The sequence below is a fragment of the Lupinus angustifolius genome, chromosome LG04, assembly GCF_001865875.1.
Source record: "Lupinus angustifolius cultivar Tanjil chromosome LG04, LupAngTanjil_v1.0, whole genome shotgun sequence".
Taxonomy (NCBI): Eukaryota; Viridiplantae; Streptophyta; class Magnoliopsida; order Fabales; family Fabaceae; genus Lupinus; species Lupinus angustifolius.
The window spans coordinates 23,944,183-23,956,738 of NC_032012.1; the positions used below are offsets into that span (position 1 = coordinate 23,944,183).

The window sequence follows — 12,556 nt, forward strand, 5'->3', positions numbered from 1 at the left end:
AGCTTTGCTCAGATTTGGAGCTACTTGTCCGTGATGTTCCAGGAGGGGGCATGAGGAATTGAGGAAGAGGCAATACCCTAGCTTTGGAGTTAGCCACTAGGAGTTGCTTATCATTTTGTGACTTTTGAAACAAGGACGGCTTCAGCTTGTTCATGTCTTTGTTTAATGTCTGTTGGCGATGATTAGTATTTCCGCCCTTTCTTTTGGGTTTTGTATATGTTAGTGGCGATGTAGTTTCCGCCTTTGTTGATTTAGTTTGTAAGAACTAAAGATGACTTAACCGTGTATATGCATTGTGTTATTCAGGAAATTGTGAATCAGGTTAAGTTATCATTCGATAACGATAAGTTGATTTTCCGCATTTGAGTTACTTAAAGTGATGTCCCGGAAAAGGAACGTTTTAAAAAGGAAACAATTTTGTACATCCCCATTTCAAAAAAAAAAAATTACCCATTTTTCCGCAATGTTTTTTAGAAGTATTTTTCGGGGCGTTACAATCTCTGCAAGCAAACTTCTCAGCTAACTTGTTTCTTCATTAGTTATTACTAATGATATCATCTCAACTTCCATAGTGGATTGAGATAACATAGTCTATTTCTTGTTAGACTCTAGATAGTCCATCTCATCATTTATGGCTTCTCGCCACAAATCAACATCCAAAGAAGTCAAAAACTTCTTGAAGAGTTGATGTATTATCCTTCAATATATAGATAATATAATCAGGTCTATACTCTTTAATAATTATTGCTCTCTTACTTCTTGTAGGTTCTATTTCAAACCCTTCATTTTCTAACATTATCTTCAATCACAAGTATGTGACTAGTTGAAGTGCTCCCACTATTCCTCAATTTAAAAAGAAATTTCTTCTCATTAAAGTCAACATCTTTAGACTCAATGATTATTTTGCGTTAAGGTCGTAATGCTTATACACAATATTGTTTATATCATACCCAATGAATATACATTCATAGGCTCTCTGAGCTTAACTCTCTAGGGTCATACCATCAGAAATTGATTTCATGAGCAATTTTATGTATCTCATAGGACTGTGACTCTACTGATTTATTATCAGTCATTTGATACTTGAGGTGGTTACAACATCATATACATATTTTATCTTAACTTCCTCGGTATCATATTTCTTTATTTCTCAAGTGCATACCAAATTAATCTGACACACTTATATGGGTTGTAGTAATCATACAGATCATCAGACAACCCATTCAGAATGAAATTCTTAAATAAGTAATCACGTTCATTCGAGAGAGCTATTTCAATAGTCAGTTTATCCCTTTCCTCTTTTTCATCCTCATCCGACAACACTAGGATGTCGGTTTTCAGAACGTGGGCAACCTTTCTCATAGTGAGGAAAAATTTTATCTTATGTTACCAATGTTTGAAATTTGTTCCGTCAAACCGAAATGGCTTGTTCAAGTCATAGTTGTTCGGTCCAGTGATATTATCTACGAATGTCATTGTAGTCGAACCGTCTTAAAATTGTTGTTACCGTAGCTTGCAGCAATTCTGAATGGCACGAAATAATACTTACTGGCTGAGTCACGATCAGGTCGCTCTCTTTAAGATGTTTCGTGGCACTACCCAAAATGTGCAAGCAGATTATCAACCACACTGTCCCAGGATAAAACAGTCCAAATGTCTGTTATCGAATTCTTACTGCACTGTAAGAACCGATCTCGAATACACCCACCACAATATGGCTACGAGTACCAATTCTCGAAATTACGCACAATATGGATACCCGTGCCAATTCTCTTCCCACAATACTGACTACCAGTGGCAGTTCTCAAAATGCCCACAATATGGCCACCTGTGCCAATTTTTTCCCTCAATACTGACTACCAGTGTCAGTTCCCGAAACTTCCAAAATATGGTTACTTGTATCAATTCTTTCCCCTAATACTGACTATCAGTATCAGTTATCGAAATTTCCACAATATGGCTACTTGTGCCATTTCTTAGTGCCATAGAAAGAAAGGGGGTGAAGTTTGCCGGAAATGCATCGGCAGAAAATATGAGGGAGAAAGAAAAAGTTGAATGAAAGCACATTCAACTTGGGGCAAGAAAATATGAAGGGAGAATGTTTCTATTTATAACTTGGGGTTTTTTCCAAGTTCCTCATCTCTCCAATGTAGGACTTGAGAGTTGTTTTTTTTTCCAATACTCTTTTATGTGAGACTTGATAGTTGTTTTTTCAAAACTCTTCTATGTGAGACTTAGGTGTTTTTTATATTTCACACCCAAAAGTTTTCAATAATGGTTTTCAACCAACCATGTTCCAATAGAACCAAAATTTATAATGTTGTGCTTATGCATTTGGTAAATTACACTTCCATGCATCACAAGACTTGTTGATTTTCAAGCTAAAAAAGGCAGGAACTATTTTACCCTTTCAATAAATAAATAAAAACTAGTAGGACAATTTAGTGTAGAAAATCCCACAACTCAACCTAAGACACTTCATAGTAAAGTATTGTAGGAAAGTTAGAAGCCCTTTGAATTAATGTTTTACCTTGGAGCTGTGAATAGCTCTGATATGGTATTTCTTCCTTTCTAATTTCAAGTTATGTATTACTACTATGCTTGTATTCTTTTATGACCAGTAAAGTAGAATATCATAATTTTGTGCAAGTAATTAAACGTATGTCCACAATATTATAAGAAGCAAAAGAAGAAGACCAATATTAAACGTATCTTTTTTTAGTAAGCAAATAAATTTTATAAGTAAGTACCGGGAGTATACTTGAAGTGAAATACAACAGCAAAGACTAGGGAAAGTTAGATCTTAACAGCTACAACAAAATTCATATATAGGATTTTCTTTTAACTATTAACTACTACTTCTCTTCTTATCTCAAATATGGCAGCATTTCGTGTTCTTGATTTCTTAATTTACTACATGATGTTCAAATTCTCAAAGCTTTTCATTCAAATGTTATTTGTTAGACAACAAAGAGTTGCTCATAAGTATTTGGACAGGTGTGAAGCAAGTAGAAGTGAATAGAAATGAAAGCAAGGTAACAGTGAGTGGATACGTGGATAGAAACAAGGTCCTAAAAAAAGTGCAGAGCACAGGAAAGAGAGCCCAATTTTGGCCCTATATTCAGTATAACCTTGTGCCATATCCATATGTAGCACAAGCATATGATAAGAAGGCACCCTCTGGTTATGTGAGAAACATTGTCCAAACAATCCCCAACCCAAATGCAACGGATGAAAAGATCACCACCCTCTTCAGTGATGATAACCCTAATGCATGTTCGATTATGTAAAAAGAAGAGCTTGCATGCATGTTCATATTTACATGCATGGCTCTCTAAAAATATTTTCTTGGATCAATTTTTAGGACTACTGCCATAAGACTTTGAAGCTATTTTGAACTTGTGTAAGCTGTGTTTGTGCTTAATTAACGAGTATTAAGAAACTTTTGCTTAAATATGAAACCTATGACTCTTCTTGTACTCCTATGTTCTTTCAATTCTTTTTATGAAAAAGGATAAGAAAGAGAAAAGGGGAAAATGTTACCTATGTTCTCCTTTTTTATAAGGGAAAGGTATGGATCATAATTGGTAAGTATAGAAGATGATGTGTATGTATAGCAATGGTGCTTGTTTAAGGGGTTAGAAGAAGGGCATAGGAAATTTGTTTGTGGCGCCGGCTATGTTCCATATCCATTGTAATAGCATGTTTAATTTAATCACCACCGTTACATGTATACTTAATGATCATATTGTAACAAACTGCTTTTTCTTATTTATGTTATAATTAATCATGTAGGAATCATATCCCGACACACATGTTGGTATCTATATATGCATTGATACTTTTATTTATTTATTTATCACCAAAGGAAAGTTTGTAATAAAAAAGATAGAAGTTACAGATGATACAAGAAGGAAAAAAGGAAAGTTGCTGAGACAAGCTATATATGATTAACTATTCAGTCGGAATAAAGTATAAAGTTTTTGCCAATTTATTCATTGATCTAAAGCCACGATTTAACTATAGTAAATTCTAGGATATTCTGAGGAGATGGTGTAATCGAGTTAAAGATGAGATCATTTCTAGAAAGTCAAATAGCTAAGTTGTAGTTAGCCAGGTGACACTCCATAATTTCCAACATTTCTTATGAGTAATCATGCCCATGTGAGTAGTGAAGTGGTGAATGGGGCTAAGTGATAAATCAATGCTGATGTTCAATCATTTGTAGATTAGTTGCCAAACTGAATAAGTGAACTTATAGGAAGAGAAAAAGTGTTGAGAGGATTCAAGGTACTCTTTGCAAAAGATGCATAAGGGTCTTCTCCATGAGCTAGAGACACCCCCTCTTGAAGAGAGCCTCAAGAGTCGGTAATCTGTCCTGGAAAAGTCGCCAAGCAAAGGTAGTGACTTTTAAAGGAGTTTGGATTTTCAAAGGAGATGAAGATGCTGATTGTTAGATGCTTGTTGGTGGGCTTGGTGAGTGAGGAGTTTGTAAGCAGAGCGGACTGAGTATTGCTTGGACTTGTCATGCCATCATTCCCAAGAATCTGGTGTGTTTTTCTGAAGCACCGATTGATGAATTTCCTGCAAAAAAGTATCGGGTAGTTCAAGCTCCCATTTTTTATGTGTTGACTTGGTCAATACTATATGTAGATGAAAAAAATATTTAATAAAAGATAATTTCAAGAAGGCCCAAGGTCGAACTGAGTTGGCCGGTGGCAGTGGTGCACATATGTGTGGATGAGTCTTGGTTGTGTGTCCTCTCTCACACACAAGTCTTATACTTCTATTTAATTTCAACGAATCACTTTTAAAAAGTTACAACAACTATTAAATAACAGTCACTAGTTCAATATGAATGTAGTTGCCAATATCCTTCTGTTAGCAAAACCGCTGTCTAAAGATATAAATAATTTGTTCTAGTAACATTCACTATGATACACATTTTAGACACGTAAGATATACATTTTTATCTTTCATATATGGAACGACTAATCGTAGTTTACTTTGATTATGACGCTACGATCAACAAGACATGTGCCATGTCTAAATATAGAAGTTTGTCACGTCTATTGGCTCCAAAGTAAGTATTAACATGTAGGTTAGTGACCCAGAACATTTCATATTCCAGATCATACACTAGACATAACGTTAGGGAACTTAGGGTTTCCACTTGGTATATTCAGATTACTTCAAAGTAACTTTCAGAAATAGGATTCAAAGGAAACTTCTCTTTGCACTTACCGCAGCCTCTTCTCTTTTTATCTTTGCCAAATTCACTGTGCAAGTGCATATTGATGACACTATTAAGAAGAATATATAAAGACAAAAGGAATTTTGACTACAAGCAAGATATTAAAATTGTATTCTTACACTCAAAAAGGGTAGAGGACTTAGGTTCTGCATTTCTCTTAAGGTAAAGCTGTAAACTATGTACTTTATTACCTGCCATGGGAATAAATAATGAGTAGATTATTCCATCTTTATGAAGTTAGATTTTGATTTTGATGTATCCTTTTCTTTTGGGTAAGGGACGAAAAGAAGAAGGGTCCATATTTATATTCCCTAGTTAATGTTCAAAGAAGTAGATCTCTATTATTTGACACAAGATCCCCTCACTGGGGAACATAAAGCGCAACTAATGCATTTTGTTCTTTTGGCATTGCACGAGTTCATTTGTCTTCAAGTAAGGAAAAAACATAAGTTAGATAATGTGGGAGACATTAATTTTCGTGACTACACACTTCAATTTATGTGGTGGAACTGTGGAAGATCGTGATGTGTAGTGTGATGCCAATCAGAAAAACTGTCAATATCTTTGTATTCAGCAATGTAATGATATACTAAATTTAGTAACGATTGGGTACCCTTCTTATTCTGTAATTTAATCAATTTCATTTTGCTGATACGTGTAATTAAGGAAATGGATTCATATTAATACACCCATTTGCACACATATTGATCTTGATGTAACCCCAGTTATAATGTCATGAAAGTTTATAACTTGATAGCTTGTAACCAATTATCTTAATCTTTAATCTTTAATAGTATATAAAAATGAGAGCGGACCCTATATGATAACAATAAATGTTTCTTACAATTTATAGAATTATTTATTGGTGAGAGAAGGTTTGAGGGAAAGAATTTCAACACATATGGTTGTGAGCTTGTAACCTGTGATTAACTATTAAATTAAGGAGAATGAGTTTTGATAGGTTTTGGTTTTGGTTTGATTTGATTTGAGTGTGAGGTTAACAATAGTGAGGGAAGGGGTGAGAGAAGAAGAATAAAACAGGTTTTGTTTGGAGAAGAAAGGAGTGTGGAGGGTAACACAGTAAAAAAGACATTTTTTGTAAAGTAACAAAAGATTTGGGGTTCAAAGCTAATAACTTGAGGTGAAATCTAACCTCCCATGAATTGTGCCGAGAGTAAAGCTCTACTCTAGCTAGTATACTATTGAGAGGAACCAAAACATTGTACTGGGTTAAAGCTTAGTGGGCCTAAAATATTGTGCTCCACCCATGAGGTTGGCCTTATACTTTCTCACTTTGCTTCATTTTAATTTAGGTGGTATAGAGGAAGTCTAGTAGTATATATTCCTTGGTACAATGTTGAAGACATCGAATGTTATATTAGGAGTCTCATATTGAGTACAGTAGTAAATTTAATATAGTATTTAAATCATAAGATTTTCTCACCTAGTAAATTAGTCTTTTGAATTGAATTCTACTCATATGTTTAAATCCTAATATATTCATGTATTCAAATTGGTTAGGCCATTAATTAAATTAAATGATTAAAAAAATTTCTTTAAGTGATTAAGTTGTATGATTAGCTATTCATGTATTCAGACTTGTCTTGTATTAATGATAGTGAAATCACCAAATCTGAGTAGCCTAGGATGATGATGGATTTACCTCTGAAATTTGCACTTCTCTTTTCCCATGAAGAAAAGATGCTTAAAGGGATGAAACAGGGGTGAGGGTCCCAGCATAAAGAAGAAGACACATCGCATTCAAAACTGGGAATGGGGACCCCCCATATTTGTGATTCCAACTGTTCCCATTTATGACTTTAGGATATCACAAACTAACCAAATCCCCATCTCATTTCATATTGTACAATACAAATCTTGCCAGAGATGCTGATCTCATTCATTTTCACTCTCATCTCTTCACACTCATGCATCAATTGTTTCATTATTATTATCAACGAGATGTTAGTCGAGTAGTATAAGACTTCAGTATACCATCGACATGCAAAAATGAGGTATAAAATGATAAATAATTTGTACTACACATCAATTTAAAAACCATTTGTTAATTATATGTTGGAGTGAGTATAGGTCAGCCCAACATGAAAATTCATACATACTCAGAGGTATTGGTACAGTTAAGAATGTAAGATATTGATCATCCTTAATAAGAAGAAGTATGAGTTTAAAAATTTACTTGATTAACATTTAACGATGACTATGAGATATATCATATTCGTCTCACACACACTTTTGATTGTTATATTTTCATTTCCATATCCCCAACTAGAACAACAATGTACCTTTAGATTCTAACTCTTTTTCCACAACTTTTTTCTATTTCTTTGTAAAAAAAGTTCATACTCTCACATTATGTAGATCATTTTTTTAGATGTTATATATTGTGGATCTACACACCTTTTCTCATATATTCCCTTTCTTTGCTATGATTGTCTATAGGGACATAAACCATTGTAACCAATTAATGTAGCTAACTCACGTCAAAATTCTCTAGTATTTTCCATGTTTACCATTTATCTTATGGAAAAAGATATATACACTAACAATATAAATGTTTTGTGCACTGTCATTATATCATCCATCATTGATTTTTAGTTATTGTTGACTTTTAAATAAAAGTATTGTAAATAAATGGTGAATGATGCACTGACTGTGTATAAATCTTTACATTGTCAAGACATATATTTTAAACTCTTTATCTTATCACTGATGATAAATAATAGTACTTGACAAATTCTCACTTACTTATCTAGCTATTAATGGCAAGTGCAAAATTAACAAGCCAACTACTAATCTTTGAATTCTTAACTGAATATATTTAAAATTCTGATTAAATATTAAATATAATTGGTATATAATATAATGATAGTATAAAAAGTTATTACCCTTTCGGTGCATATATTTTTTCATAAGTAAATAGATTTTTTTTCAAAAGAAACATAAAAGTATTACAAGGAGTATAAAAAATGACATTGATTGATCTTAATGCACTGCTTAGTTCTTAAAATTATTTTCAGATATCATTCTTGTCTCAAAAATAATTATATTATTTTAGGATTTATCATTATGGTATAAAGAATAAATCTATAACTTTAAATGTTATCCATACATGTTCTTACATTGTCAAAGCCTTATTTATTGGACTCATATCATTCAATTTTTGAAAATATTTATTGAATGAATTTTATATAATGTTAAGGATTTATTTGACATCCATATTTTATTATTATTATTGACTATTCAAAAGTTAATATAAATAAATAGTAGATGATAAATAATGAATATTTCTTTTAATTGAGAGTCAATGACGATTAACAAAACAATGATATTTGATTCATTGATAGTGGAAAAATTCTTATAAAGTTAGTATAAACTTATTAAATCATTTTAAAAATGACCCTTGTATTTTGGGGGAGAAGATGTTGTGAGCATATATTTATTTTGTAGACAATAAGAGGAGTATGAGACAGTTAAAGCTGAATTATTAATATGGCAGAGAAAAAATGACAGACTTCATGGAGAAGCAAAGACATAAATAAAAGAAGAGAAAAAGGGTTTTTTATAGAGACAGCATGCAGGTGCTTGGGACTAACAAGTAATGATGACCAAACAAGGCCTTACAATGGTGAATCAACCCCACACCTTCTCTCACCTTCCCTACTCCCAACTCCACTTTTTTCACACCCTTTATGTGATTGCGTGCACCCTCTCTCTTTTATACCAAATACTACTATCAAAACCAATAAAACATTGATCTTGTAGTATAAGGTTCAACTGAATCTCTAAGGAAGTGAGTGTTTGATTTCTGATAACGATAGTTGTTAAGAGGGACAATCATAAATCCAAAATAAATTAGTTTCTTACCAAAAAAAGTAACGAGATATATTTGGTAGTACCAAAAAAATATTTCTATCAAAAAAACAATTCTTGTAACTTATTTGACATACAAGGTTCAAACCAAAAGTCATTTCTCCCTTCCCATTTTGCTTTGTGCATATCCCTCCTACAAATAGCTTTAAAACGAGGAAGGATGTTTTGGAACTAGGGCCATAAAAGGTTAAAAAGTGAATTTTATGTTTGTATTTTTATGGTTTAGTCTTAACTCTACCTTTGTTTAGTTAAAACCTATATAATCTATGATAATCTATTCTGCACAAGTACTATTGGAATTGTTCCCATTTCAATCTTGCATCTAAATATTCCTTCCTCATCTAGGGGGACCCCTCTGTCTTTGCCATATAAAATTAGAGAGCAATGATGTATTTTTCTTGGTAATTGTTTTCATATATCTTCTCAATTATATAAATTATGATTATTAAGTAGATTATTTAATATCTTAAAAGTTGTTTAAAAGGAGTAATAAGTTGAAAATCACCATCAATGCATTGAGTCATTATCATACCACACATATATAGATGATTACAATCATTTTAATATATATTTTTTTGATTGAGTGAAAGTTATTTCAGCTTAACTCAACTATCTTGGAATAATTCAAGCCGGGTTTAATGTAAAATAGAATAGCTCAAAATCATCTAATTAAAATTCACAGGTTCTCAAGAATATTAGTGAGTTCAAACTTATATAATTCATCATCTCAAACATGATCATTTTCATATAGACATATGTGTATATATAAATAAAATTGAGACTTTTAAAACAATTTAAATTAAAAGTATCAAGTTAATATATGTGATATTCATATATTAATAGAATATTAATGGTATTCAAAAGTATTATATAATGCTACTGAGAACATCAAGAGCCAGTAAGTTATATGAAGACCAACACTCGAAAACTTCATATAAGTCTAAGATCTGGACTAACCCATCTAGGCTCAACCAAATCTAAAGTTTAGTGTATATGATAACTTATAGATGAGACATCCCTAAAAGTTAGAGGCATCTAAAAGCCAATATATGCTAAGATCTAAGCCAGCCAAAATTGACATGAATGGCCTTAGCATGATATCACTAGTGCGGCATAAGTAAATAATAAAGATAGTTTAATTAGTTACAAAAAAATCATATAATAATACCTTTTTTTAGAATATATTGTTAAGAGTCGACAAGATCATAGAATTTTAAGCAAGTTTGGAATAGAATGTTTTTCTTCAAAACTTGATGGGGTGAGATATAATTTACTCTAAAATAAAATTAAACTTTTCCTTACTTACGTGAACTCTTATTGAACTTTTTAATGCATGCAAACCTTATTTTTTTAGTTTACAAATCTAATTATTAATATTAAAAAAGACAATCATGATGTTTTGAAATGCTGGACCTAGATAGTATGAGACTTATTAATGTTCTTACAGAAACCAATAATTTTCTGTGTGGTATAATTTTTATTGTTGCAATCATTGGATTATAACTATCCTATAGCCTAAACTGTTTATCTCTATTTTCCAACAATCTGAACATGGATACTATATTCTCTACTATATATATAACTCTTATTTTCATATATACTAAAATTGAAGGATAACAATAAAATGCTATTAAATAGTTATTAATCAGCGTAAAACTTTATATATATTTTTAGAGTTTAAAATTTATGAACTGACAGTGTAAAATTTTTAAATTGTCAATACTTTTATATGAGAGTCAATAACAATTAACAAATCAATAATAAATGACTTATTGACAATGGAAAAAATATATTATCAAACTTATACCTATTAAATCCATATTTTTATACATATGTTATAGGAATATTCAGACAGTGATATTTTAATGTTATAAATGTCCTCCACAATGAAATGTTAAATAGTTATGAATCAATGGGGAACTTTTTTTTATATATATATATATATTATCATAGAAATTTTCAACACATTGGTAGATATAAAGTTATAAAATTGATATTTTTGTATCAAAATGTCCCTGATCAAATAAGCCAATGCTGATCATTTTAGAAGCAAACAAACAAATCACCAGTATGACTATATTTTATTCTCACAAAATCTTAATTACATACATAAGAAGATCATTGATATTATATTTAACAAACTTAATTATTTAGCAAATGTATGGTGTCTTGATTTTTTTTTGTGGGGTTAAAAGATAGTATTTTAATACTAACAATAATACTATTATGAGAATAATTGGAAGAACTTAAGAAAGTATTAATTGTAATTGTACATAAATTTGTAATGAAAAATGGAAATATCACGAGAAATAGAAGAGAAGTACGTCGAGATGCGACAAAGGGTACAGAGTATGAATTCGGCATGTCAAGTCGCTGTTCTTCTTTTATTGTTTTCTCTCTCACTATTTAACGTTAAATCACATCACTTCACAATTTCTCTCTCCTCTCTCTCTTTTACCTTTTTACTCTCTTTCTTTTCTTCCTCTGACTTTTTGATATCTTCTCCCTCATTCTCACTCTTCCACTTATATTATTACAGTACAAAATCCTCCTCCAAATTTTTCACATCATAACAAAATTCTGACTAGAGAACATTTATGGGGAGAGAATGGTAAATATAAGGATATAATTATTATTTTATTTTATTTTTTAGAATAAAATATTAGAAGATAATTTATCTTCCACATCCCGTCAAAAAACGCAAGTACTATTTTATTTAGTTTTAGAAATAATTTTATAGAAAATGATTTAGTTATCATAATTTTACTAGAGGAGATAAGTTATCTCCTTATAGCGGAATGTACATTATTCTCTTCAGTTTTTTTTGCCTCGGAGAACAATTCTCATTCACCATTTATTTTTATTCATTATTAATTTTTAAAAAAAGTAATACACATGAATGATAAATAATATAATGATTATATATAAATCTTTATATTAACAGTGCATATATATTACACTCTAAACACTTACTATTGTGACCCATGTTTCATATGTAGTAAAATTTTATAGTGATATATTATTTTCCTATGTTTATAACCATGGGTGGAAATAGGTCAGATTGCCTACCATGGACCTATTACCTGACATATAACAGACTAGGTCAGGCTAGGCTTTTTTCATAAACAGGTCAGACTCAGACTTTTTGAAAAGTCTATTTAGTTTAACATACTGACCTATTTAGTTATATTATGTAATAATGTTCATATTTTATAATTTTAATATATAAGTAATATTATTATATATGTAATTTTAATACAAAAATATAATTTAAGTGTTAAGGTTATAAAAATCTATTTAAAAGTATGCATATTAGTTATTTAAATATGGATGATCACCTATTTCAATATAATATGCCTTTAAATATGCTAATAGGGTAGGCCAAATTTTTAAACAGATCAAGCTTAGGCT

General features: G+C 31.0%; 1 protein-coding gene across 1 annotated transcript in view; it reads left to right on the plus strand.

Annotated features, from left to right (window-relative positions):
• LOC109344887 (heavy metal-associated isoprenylated plant protein 20-like) overlaps positions 1 to 3,397 on the plus strand; it is a 6,746-nt gene extending 3,349 nt beyond the window's left edge. The window contains exon 3 of the mRNA XM_019583613.1: positions 2,998 to 3,397. Within this exon, the coding sequence (XP_019439158.1) occupies positions 2,998 to 3,290 (293 nt within the window). The 3' untranslated portion in view covers positions 3,291 to 3,397. The remainder of the gene's footprint in view (positions 1 to 2,997) is intronic.